The following is a 12,761-nucleotide window of genomic DNA, read 5'->3' as shown; positions in this document are numbered from 1 at the left end:
ATAAACCTTCTGAAGCTGAAACCATTATTATAACGCATAGTGGAGCTCGTATGGTTAAAAGTTTGCAATATGGAATGAAATTTCTTGAATCAGCAATGTTAAAGAAATTAGATGGAGTTAATCTATATACTGATTTCTGACGTCTATTCCTTTGAAACAAATAACCTGCGGATAGATTGTGAAGAAATATCTGTCATACAATTTGAGATAATTTCATTTCACGCGAAGAAATTGTTTCAACTTTAACAGAAATATGACCGGAGTGAGAAAAGGTTCTATTTTGAAGGGAATAATTGATCTCGAGGTACTTGTTTACGATCGCATCGTTCATTATTTTGTGTGCAGACATTTTCAGAATAAATTTTCATTAGAATTGGTGATCAAGACTGTCAACACAGCTGTTCTTTATCATCGACAATTTAAAGAATTTTTATTTAAAATAGAGAATGAATACCCAAATCTTTTGCTGCATAATAAGGTAAATTAGCTTTTAAGAGGAAATACTATTAAAACATTTCACTTGCTTATTATTATAAATTAAAGCATATCTCCTCAAGAAGGGTGTTGACTATCTTGAATTAACCGACGATCAAGGGATACAAAAATTTTATTTCTTGATAGGTGTCACTCACCTAAATAACCTTAATCGTAAACTATGGGGGAGAGGAAACATAGTTTTTTCGATGTTGGAGGAAGTGATCTCATTTGAAAACAAATTATCTCCTTTTGCTCAAGGTTTTGAAAGAGAAACGTTAATTCATTTTCTAAGCCTTCTCAAACATCATCAATTAAATAATTTGGTAATTGGCATTGACTAATTCGAAACAACAGTTTTAAATATGAGGTAAGCTTTACTATGCATGTGTGGCAATCTAATGTTCGACTGCGTGCGCAGCCAAACCACGTCATGTAGTTTATGTAAAAACTGCTAGCGCGGCAGTGAACTAGCTCACTTCACCCTTAGCTGAAGCATAGGATGTTTGAATTTTAGTTTAGTAGATTTAGTTATTTCGTTCCGTTATTTCAGTTGTGTTTAAAGTTATGGTGTGTGTGAATAAAGGTTACGTTTAAGGAAAAGGAGTCATGTCAATTCAAGGATATACACCAAGCACATAACCACCACGCCACCATAAAATGGTGACCCGGCGTCAACGACCATAATATGGCGATCCGGCTACTCGCATGAAGCTTATACTGGTTGTTCGTCTAAGAGTTTGGTTCCAGAACTTTTGTGTTTTTCCCTTCAGCCACTGACATGGAGGAAACAGCAGCCGTCAAGATTCCAATTTACAATCCGATTGACTCGGCATTGTGGTTTGCTATGTGTGAAGCAACTTTTGCTTTAGCCGCACCCAAGCCTATTACGGATTCGAAGTCAAAATTTAACTACTGTGTCGCTCATTTGCCGCCGGAAATTGTTGCATTGGTTAGAGATATCATTCTCCGGGAACGTACAGATGCTTCTTACGAAACCTCAAAGCTGCTATTACGGAACACTATGAAGAAAGCAGTACGGGTGAAATACGGAAATTACTCACCGGCGAGCAACTTGGAGATAGGAAGCCATCAGAACTTCTTCGTGTAATGACTAGGCGGGCTGAAAAATACAATGTGCCTGACTCTTTGTTACTGGAATTATTTGTGCACCAGATGCCGCCAAATGTCCAGTCTATTCTAGCGTCGGTTGAGCCGCTCGATTCATCGAAAGCTGCCAGTATCGCGGATAGAATATTGGAAGTTACACCCGCTCAGGTAAGCGAAGTTTCTTCTCGTGTATCTCTCAATGTCTGAGAATTCTAAATTGGATTCCCAGTTGGAGGAAGTGTGCAAATTGCGTAGCGAGGTTTTGTCTCTACGACGATCACGCAGTGTTTCAAAAATCGCTATAACAGGAAGCGAAGCCCTTCAGCTAAAGCTCCTTCGAACTGTTCCTATTGTTGGTATCATCATAAATTTAGTGACAAAGCTAAAACGTGTGTTCCACCATGTACATTCCAGGGAAACGTACCAGGGAAAGTGTAGGGGCGACATGCGCTTTACCTTCCGAGTCTCGTCGTCTTTTCATTAGAGACAGGAAATCGAATAGAATAAATTTTGTGTGACACTGGCTCAGACGTCAGTCTTCTTTCAGCAACCAGACAGGAAGCGCGTCAAACACCTATTATGACGTTTTCTGCAGCAAATGGTACCCCTATTCCAGTTTATGGACAAAGAGCGTTAAGTATTGACCTTGGACTTCGTCGTAATTTTAATTTTTCTTTTTATGTGTGTAAAGTGTCAACAAATATTATTGGATCTGATTTCTTGCATTATTTTGATTTATTACCTGATTTAAAAATTAACTGCAGTGTAATTAACACACATTTATATTCTGTTAAAACAATTATTAAAAATTGTATTTATGATAAATTACTGTCTAACTATCCTTCACTGTCTAAGCTTCCTGATCTCAATGAGACTGTTAAGCATAATACTATGCATTTCATTAAAACCATTGGTCCTCCTGTTTCATGTAAGCCAAGGAGATTAGCTCCAGATAGATTAAAAATCGCTAAGCATGAAATTCAGAAAATGATCAATTTAGGTCACATGCGACCCTCCAAAAGTAATTACTCCTCTCCTCTTCACATGGTGTCAAAAAAAGGCACAAACGAATTGAGACCTGTGGGAGATTTTCGGAGGTTAAACGCTCAGAACGCTCAGACAGTGAGGGATAAGTATCCTATTCCCAATATTTGCGATTTTGCAGCGGAGTTACATGGAACAAAGGTATTTTCTCGATTAGATTTGGTTAAAGCATATCACCAAATTCCAATTAATTCCTCTGATATCCATAAAACGGCTATTTCCACTCCTTTTGGACTTTTTGAGAGGACAAGAATGCAATTTGGGTTATGCAATGCAGCTGCAACCTTTCAACGCTTTATTGATAAAGTAACTCGCGAGCTGCCAGGAGTATTTGCTTTTGTCGACAATATATTTATAGCGTCAAAAGACGAAAATGAGCATTGGTTTAACTTCTTTGGAATTTTTGGGTTTTCATGTATCTGAACAGGGTTTAAAACCTTTACCCGAGAGGGTAGAAGCTATTCAAAAATTTCCTAAACCAACCACATTAACTCAGTTAAGGAAATTTCTTGGCATATTTAATTTTTACAGACGTTTTGTCCCAGGAGCTTCACATGTTTTAGCTCCCTTGAATAGGTTACTGAAAGGCCGCATTAATAAAAGGAAACCTTCACAACCAAGCAAAACAAAAGAATATCCTCTCGAATGGGACGACGAAGCCGAGAAAACATTCGAAAATGCAAAAAAGGCAATTGCTGAGGCAACCCTTCTCAAACACCCAATTCCTGGTGCGAGTTTGAAACTTTGTACTGATGCCTCGGACGTTGCGGTTGGTAGCTCATTAATGCAACTGCATAATTCAGTTTGGGAACCCATTGCGTTTCTCAGCAAAAGTCAAAGGAAATGGTCAACTTATGATCGAGAACTATTGGCAATTTATTTGTCTATTAGGAAGTTTCGGCACATGCTTGAAGGCAGGGTTTTTACAATCTACACTGACCAAAACCCCTTAATATATGCTTTTAAACAGAAGCCCGAAAAGTGTTCTCCACGACAACTTCGTTATCTTGATTTTATTGGCCAATTTTCCACTGACATACGTTACATCAAAGGTCGTGACAATATCGTTGCTGATGCCTTATTTAGGGTAGAAATAGATGCAGTATCTGACAATCAATACATTGATTATAAAAAGTTATCCGAAGCACAAATTCAGGATTTTGAAATTCAAAATTACTTATCTCAATCTTCACCAGTTTTTAAACTTGAGAAACATTACTTTCCTTTAGAAGATGTTACTCTTTACTGTAATATGGACACAGTTATACCTCGACCGTTCATACCTGAATCTTTTCGCTCTAAAATATTTAGGAAGATTCACTGTCTTTCTCATGCCGGTATTTCAACTTCAACAAAGCTAATTACTTAGCGCTATTTTTGGCCTAATATGAAGAAATTTATTAAAACTGCAATTCAATCATGTCTATAGTGCCAACATTCTAAAATTCATAGGCATACAAAATTGCCGTTGGGTACCTTTTCCTTGCCTGGTGCAAGATTTGCACATATCCATATTGATTTCATAGGTCCTCTTCCACCGTCTGGAGGTACCGTTATTGCATGACAATTATTGACAGGTTTACCAGATGGCCAGAAGTCATACCTACTGTCGACATGTCAGCTCAGACGACTTTCAAAGTGTTAGTGCATAACTGGATAGCAAGATTTGGCTCCCCGGTATCAATAACAACTGATCAAGGCCGAAATTTTGAATCTCGCTTATTTAAGGATTTAATGAAAATTTTGGGTACAACATCGCATTAGAACTACTGCTTATCATCCTCAATCCAATGGACTGATTGAGAGATTTCATAGGCAACTTAAAAGTTCAATAATGGCTCATAACAACCCAAAATGGACTGAAATTCTGCCTATTGTTCTGTTGGGTATTAGATCTGCCATTAAGAAAGATATAAATGCTACTTGCGCTGAACTTGTCTACGGTACTACACTTAGATTACCGTCAGATATGCTGAATGCTACAAATATTGTATCGCCTACTGAATCTTATGTGTCACAACTTCAATCAGTCATGCATTTAGTTAAACCTATTCCAACCTCTAGGCATATTCAGTCACCAATTTATGTACATCCAGCACTTCAAACCGTGGTTAAACGAATGGATAAAAATTGTATTATTGAGGTAAATAACAAAAAGATTACAGGTTCAATCGATCGTTTGAAACCAGCATATATGTTGTTAGAATGTATAAATTCACCTGTAATTCCTCAGTTTCCACAGGAAGTCTGCGAAGACAAAACTTTTTCCAAAACAAGTAGTTACTCGAAGTGGACGTCGTGTTCATTTTCCTAAAAACTAATTACTGTAATATGATTAAAGTTTTCTCTTGTGGTTTGCTGCAAATGTTACAATGTATAGATATTTGATTATTATTATTATTATTATTATTATTATTATTGCATACGTATTGAGTTATATAAAATGCTTATTAACTTTTCATTATTTTTGTTTAATTAAGTTATGCATTGTATGAGTATATATTCCAATCAGAATTGTAAATGTATTATTACTATTCATATATTTGTATTTCTTTTTATACGTACAATTTTAAAGTTTAACTGTTATTTGAATGTGCATATCTTAAATTGGAAATTTACAGCCAACCCCTTTTGTGTCGTGACTGTGTCAATGGGGAGATACTCTATGGCAATCTAATGTTCGACTGCGTGCGCAGCCAATCCACGTCATGTGGTTTATGTAAAAACTGTTAGCGCAGCAGTGAACTAGCTCACTTCGCCCTTAGCTGGACCATAGGATATTTGAATTTTAGTTTAGTAGATTTTGTTATTTCGTTCCGTTATTTCAGTTGTGTTTAAAGTTATGGTGTGTGTGAATAAAGGTTGCGTTTAAGGAAAAGGAGTCATATCAATTCAAGGATATACACCAAGCACATAACCACTACGCCACCATAAATGTTTTAGGAATTTAGAAATAGCGTACTGACGTTAGCCTTTGTTAAAATAAACCTCTCAATGCTGACGTAATAGAACTGAATTTTATGGCCAAAATATTGATATTAACGCTTTTGAGATGCAATTACTGGAATTTAAACACAAAGAATCATCGAGTTCCAATTTTGAACGCCTTAATGCTGATATGGAAAAATTAGAAAAAAATGAATGTGATCTGAAGTTCACAGTAAAAGTGGTCTGCTTCGAAAGACAAGGAGAAAGAAGCATGACAATTTTCAAAAACCTGAAATAGTATTTCTGACTCATATGAGCAGTTTAAAAACCTAGCGTTTACTGTTCTTTCACTCTTTGGCTGTCCATATTCATGCGAACATTCTTTTTCAATCCTTAACTTTATCAAAAGTAAACTAAGAAATCATCTGATTGAAGAGAACCTGGAATCCTACTTGAAATAAAAAACAACATACAAACCAGTCTTTCCAAGGAAATGCAAGATCATTGTTCCCATTAAATTCATATTTTCTCCTATCTTTATTTTAATTTGTAAAATATTTTTTTCAATAAATAATGATAATATTATGAAATCTTTTTTTTTATTTAATGTTAGTATCTAGTTTAAAACGATTTATATAAATATGAGTCTTCAAATAAAATTTGGCTCTAGAAAGAAATCTTAGCCGTTTTACTGCTGATTTTTGGTTCTTCTGGCTAATGAGTTTGCCGGCCGCCGGATTGGATACCATTCATTCTATAGTCTACAGCAATTTTGTTAACAGTTCATAGATGGCAGCACCAGCATCTTCAAATTCAGCATCATCAGCAAAAATTTGTTGATAAATAATTTAATTATCAAATTTATTTACAATAAAAAATAGCTTGGCTCTAGTGTAGAATTGAGTGCCCCTTCGATTACCGACAATTTTTTGTAAAATTTTGGCGATGAAATCTCATTTCTGGTTACTATGATAGTTTAACTTTGCTTTAGCCTCCTGATTTTTTTTAAAATAAAAATAGATTGATGTGTACATGGTCAAATTTAAAGCAGTGCGCAATGCCTAGTTTGTGCAATTCTGGGATGTTTTTTTAAGTGAAAACAGATCGATGTGTACATGGACACAGAGTTTATGCAATTCTTTGACTTCTTATTTTGGTTTTGTGTAGCGGCCATCTTGAAATTGTGTCTTCGTGGCGCCGATCTTGACGTCAAAAAAGAATCGCCAAAAAACAAGGGGCACCCAATTGTAAACTTTTACCAATAGCTCTTTAATGAATATAGACTTATTCATTATGCTTAAGTTTCAATTTCCACCGGTTGCCCCGAAAGATGAATTATTTAAATAAGAATGCTTTTGTCTTCCAAAACGATTCACCGACGAAATCTGCATTTGACTGTGACGCCATAGGCTAAGTTTTTAAGTGTGTTGGTTGTTCTTTCATCGTAATAATACTATGGTCACCGCCGTTAAGAGATATTTGTTACATTGGTTAACTATGTTACATGATGGCCGATTTATTGATGACCATGTGACTCAGTGCTTTTACATTGTGGATAGTCAGTTTTCTCAGATTTTAATCCCGTAGGGAAAGGTTAAAGATCTATCCGAATCAACTCACATCTTGAGTATCTGCACCATTTTTTTTAACTAATGCCAACTCTGTTTCAAATTTTATTATATTTTTTATTGTATTGATTCTATAGCAACGCTCAGTTGCTACTTCTTCTTAAAGATGAAACTACAGTGATCACGATTCGTTCTTAAAACTGTTAGAATTTTCCTACAATCATATATAGCTTGATATTAGCTTAGCCTTAGGCTTCTATTGTTTCCGATTCTTCCCATTTGCCAAAGTTCAGCTTATCATTTCGAATCTGCTGTTTCGATCCGTGCCTTTTCTTCAGCAAGATGTTCTTTTTATTTTGAACTCAGTAATTCTCTGTATTCCTTTAAATTTGATTTGTTTATGTATTAAATTATACTCATAAATTAAATATTCTGAATGAGAGCTGTCGATGACATTACTATTCTCTTCTAGCTACTACAAGTGAGCCATGTGCAGTGCCCGAGGATTCCCAACTTTCAACTGATTTAGATTGTGGAGGGGAGGATAGCCGGTGTCAACTAGAACATTGTACTTTCTGCGATTATAGGGTGTGTTGCCAGGTGGTAAGTTGCAATTCTTTATTTACATAATTGATTCTAAACAAATATCGTAAGACCAAAAAACAAATATTTGAGAGATATTGTGCTAACTCATTTATGTGATACAAGAATATACAAGTAGTCACAATAGCCAAAACCTACCCATACAGCACACTTAGTTGCTATGACATTGACCTCTCAATGTTGCATTTTCTTCACATTACATTTGTGACCACGGCACAACGTCACAGAAATGTCGCATTGTGATGTGGATATGAATGTCGTACGGATGTCACATACACGTCGCAGCAAACGTTTAATGTGACGACAAGAAATTCGCAGTTCTCCCCACCCTGACCTTTCTTGACCTTGCTTGCGTAATTCTTCTTTAATGGGAGGTATTCTTGAGTTCTGACTTCCCTTCCCCGATTCATTGCTATGTGTTTCAGTGAACCTTTCTAAATAAATGATTCTTTTATACTTATAGCTTGCAATTTTAGTTACTTCTTTTTTATTAAAAATAGTAACAGTTTTTAGCGTGTTTTTATTGATGTGGTACTTTGAAATCATTGAACTATATTCTGTGGTGAATGGATTGACATTCTACCGTATCTCGTGTTATCAAGAGAGACTGACGAAAGAGTTTGTTGTCTGCATCGCGTTTGTTTGTCTTAAGGATTTTTACGATAATTTTTTTAGTTTTGTTAACGAAACACATCGTCTGTGCTACGTTTTCAGGTAAGCACTATTCATTGTACATTGAAGTGAATGATATCAGTAATAATTAATATGTAATAATAAAAGCCTAATTTAAATGGTATGAACAAAAAGAAATACTGGCAGTAGATTAACTTTTATTTGTATTACAAAAAAGAGTGCGGAAGCAAGGGCCATTATCAAAAGTCATCTTGTTTTTGTCTCACTGCTTAGAAATTTTAATTTAGGGAGTCAGGTTTATTTGGTAGATATAATCCACATTTTGTTGTTTTTAACGTTAAAAGATAATGGGGGGGAAAATTGATTTTATGCATTTTACTGCAGCACTTTCATCGTTTTCAGCTTTTTGTCGAAATTATTCACAAAATAATTACTTCCTTCCATGCGTGGTACTTAGCGCCACATTATAAATGATGCAATACTTCCATAACCACGTTTTATTTATATAGAACACTTTTTTTAATTATTATATATTCCTACAACGTTACTGCGACATTGAGGTCGACACAATGCGACACGTTTGCAATGTTGCAGATTTAAAAATAAGGAAAAGATGAGCATATAAAAATGATTTTTCTAAATGTACCTGAATACTGTTTGTTGAAAAGAAATGAGATACCTTGTGATTAATAAAACTTTTCTTATCGGTACAACAAAAACTTAACTTTTCTTTATCGTACAACATGAAAAGTTCGTCGTTAATCGGCCTCCGTTATATCTTTAGGCGCACCATCGAATTCTCTTTCGTATTCACTATCACTGTTACTCTGATCCATAGAGTCACCTTCCGTTCCATCTAGGTTATTAGATAGCACAATATTTTTTTAAGGTCTTTTGAATTATATCTGGTTTAATTTTATTACATGCTTTTATTATCCACTCACACATTTCTAGATTGGCATGACGCATTTGGCCTCCTTTTCCTTCCATGCGTTCGATTTTCACTTCAAAGCCATGGCTTCAAATGACTACATAAAAAGAAAACATCTAACTGCTAATTCCATGAATTCATTCAGGTCAGAAGTGCATTCTTACCTCAAATAATGTCCTCCTTTTTCACAAAACCGTAGAATAACATACTCGTGCATAACTTCACTGAATACAACTCACCCTTTTTGCAGAATTATTTACTTTATCAATCATTTCTCCACACGCCCACCAGCGGCCGAGCGGTAAAGTCGCTGAACACTGGTAGTTCGGTCCGAGGTTCGAATCCCGCGAACGGGCTGGCTGCATGGGTGTTTTCGTGGTTTTCCCCATGTGTAACGTGTATACGAGCCAGTTTCCCTTAGAAAGTCCTCCACGAAGGCATCCCTCCCTCGAGGATCCCTCGAGATAGCCCTCGAGGCTTTGCCATAATCACACACACACACACACATTTCTCCACACACGCACATATTGTTCTCCTTATGACTTTGTCAGTTCAGTATATCGTTGTTCGAAAGCCTGGCAAAAATCTTCGAATGAATGACTTCAAAAGATAAGAGCATCGCACTTGTATGTTTCAGGTTTCTTCGTAAAGAAAAGGGTGCGTGTTATATAGCGAATGTACCGTATGTATGTACTGCATATGGATTGTATACAAATAAATTTCAATGAATGTTACGCATGTTTATATATTTTTAAATGCATATTAGCCTAAATTACCAAAAAAAAATATCAAACATATCATAAATAAACTAAGTCCCCGATTTACGGCAGGATTTCTGCAACGTTTTTTGCATCATAAGTCGAAGACACCTCTGCAAGTATATCTTAATTTATTAAGTTTTTTGCTACTTTTCCGTTTTGCCGGCGCAGGCGATAAAGTCGCCAATAGTGGTACAACTGATATCAAACGGAGTATCCTCTCTGGTAACATTTTACGCCTCATTTTCAAAACAAATCGCAGCCATTTCTTATCAGATTGTTTCTTTCAATACTGGGGTAAAATTGCATAGAATTTTTACCAGATAGCTCAATTTTATGTCCTAAGGCCACCGACAAAACGGAAAAGTACCGTTTTTATCTAAGGAGCATGAATAATAACATATAACAAATATCCTAAATGAGTCGTTTTTAGATTTCATGTGATAATAAATGAATTCTTTGATAAGGTCATCCATAAAAGTAAAAATTATGTGCAATTGAAATGATCATTCTGATATCTGAAACAAATTAAGGATTTTTTAATTGTGGAAAATTTTGTATGTGAAAAATGAAAATAGAATAATAGGTACTTTTCTAATAGGTTCTATGTACATAAAATGACATAGAATTTTTACCAGATAGCTCAATTTTATGCCCTAAGGCCATTCGAGGTAATTAAGTCAATTAGGATGCAATCACACCGCTCACCCGAAGGCAAAACTATGGAAAAAACAAAGTCAAGGGTTAAATTCATCAGTTCTAATCAGAATGCACTAGCGAAGTAAAGCACTGCGGTTTTACATAATTTCTGAGTAAGCTAGTCATACGAATTGAAATAATTCTTGCATTTTAAACTTGTATTCCAAATTAAGATTTAACTTGAAATTAATGCAGATAATTTTTGTAGCGGAGTTTACGTGAGATGAGATCACTTGGGGACACGTGATATGAACCAGCGAATCAGGATGTTGAACCATAAAAGCATAGTAAATTCTTAAATTAATGACTTTTTACAAATTTATTGCCTTTATTTATTGGCTTTTTATAAAATTTTAAACGATATTACAATGTTTATGCCTTCAAAATAAAAAATTCTTAGAACTAATATTTGTTAACATTTTTTATGTGTATACTGCATCATGTCGCCAATAAAGTCTGCTTGGCGAGATTTGCGCCGGCGAAACGGAAAGGTACCCGTTTTCTTAACGAAAATTCATTCGATAGTCCCATTTTGCTAGCTTTGTTTCTTTGTCGTGACTTCGTAATTCTTCTTATATTTCAAACTTTTTCAGGATGGCCTTTTACTAATGAATAAAATTATATTTGTCACTTAAATCGTAAAAAATACTATCATTTAATTTTATTTTTAAATATACATGGCATAAAATTAAATTATTGGCTTTAAGAATCCGTATGACATCAGGATGTATGTCTTGAAAGACCGCTTAAAAAGCTGCCACGGCATTGCGCACCACATTGGCTTTGCCCATGTGCACGTCGATCTATTCTCACTTAAAAAAACATCAGAGAATTGCACAAACTCGGCATTGCGCCCCACATTGCCTTTGTCCATGTACACATCGATTTATTTTCATTTAAAAAACATAAGAGAATTGCACAAACTCGGCATGGCGCACATCCTCGGCATTGCGCACCACATTGGCTTTGCCCATGTGCACATCGATCTATTTTCACTTAAAAAAACATCAGAGAATTGCACAAACTCGGCGTTGCGCACCATATTGGCTTTGCCCATGTGCACATCGATCTATTTTCACTTTAAAAAACATCAGAGAATTGCGCAAACTCGGCATCGCGCACAACCTCGGCTTTGCGCACCACATTGGCTTTCCCCATGTACACATCAATCTATTTTCACTTAAAAAACATCAGAGAATTTCACAAACTCGGCATCGCGCACTATATTGGCTTTGGCCATGTACACGTCGATTTATTTTCGCTTAAAAGAAATCAGACATTTAATAAACTCAGCATTGCTCATATACTCAGAAATCTCATGCTTTAAAAAAAATCAGAAAATTGCAGAAACTCGCGCGTAACCAACTCCATTGATTCGAGTTGTAAAAAAAAGTGTCTAGAAAAATGATACAAAACAAAAATAAAGCTACCAGAATAAAGCCACTACCGAACATCCAAACTGCCACATTTGACAAGCAACCAATACTTTACTTAAGTCAATAATAATAAATGAAACTTACCTTCAGTCCTCTTCTTTCACAGAATATATGGCTGTGATCTCACTGAGAAATATATGCATCAATTGGCTGGCGTCAGATTTCTTGTGTTTCCTTCTCCAAATGTTTCTGCAAGATAGGAATCAAACTGTTCTTTTGCCTTCGAGAACCACGGAAACTTCTTTTAATTGCTGCCCAAGTTCCCTCAATACAATAGCCTGTCTCTGGATGTCTATGCGCACCTGTCTCTGGATCTTTAAAACGCAAGCTATGATTGACTTTCAGGTGCGCATATCCTTAGAACTCGAGACAGTCGTATGTCTTCCAGCAATCCGATATAACAGTCGATCCTGGTAGAACATGCTCTTTAATGATTTCCAACAATGTTTCGGCACCTCTGTTTTCAACAACTCTAAACACGCATTTATCCGTCTCTCTCTCAATCAAACCCAAAACCCATCTTCCTTCGACTCTTTTCACTCTATAATACTTTTGCTTGCCAAACTTACTTTTGTCA

At 35.7% G+C, this 12,761-nt stretch overlaps 1 protein-coding gene across 1 annotated transcript in view; it reads left to right on the top strand.

The window, feature by feature from the left end:
• Nucleotides 1-12,761, top strand: part of LOC118202204 (uncharacterized) — a 139,469-nt gene that overhangs the window by 100,543 nt on the left and 26,165 nt on the right. The window contains exon 3 of the mRNA XM_085811781.1: nucleotides 7,597-7,727. Coding sequence (XP_085667907.1) covers nucleotides 7,597-7,727 — 131 coding nt within the window. The remainder of the gene's footprint in view (nucleotides 1-7,596; nucleotides 7,728-12,761) is intronic.

Source organism: Stegodyphus dumicola, chromosome 2 (genome assembly GCF_044657685.1).
Source record: "Stegodyphus dumicola isolate Sdum_Otavi_A_Nest chromosome 2, ASM4465768v1".
Taxonomy (NCBI): Eukaryota; Metazoa; Arthropoda; class Arachnida; order Araneae; family Eresidae; genus Stegodyphus; species Stegodyphus dumicola.
This window is presented reverse-complemented; position numbering and strand designations above follow the sequence as displayed.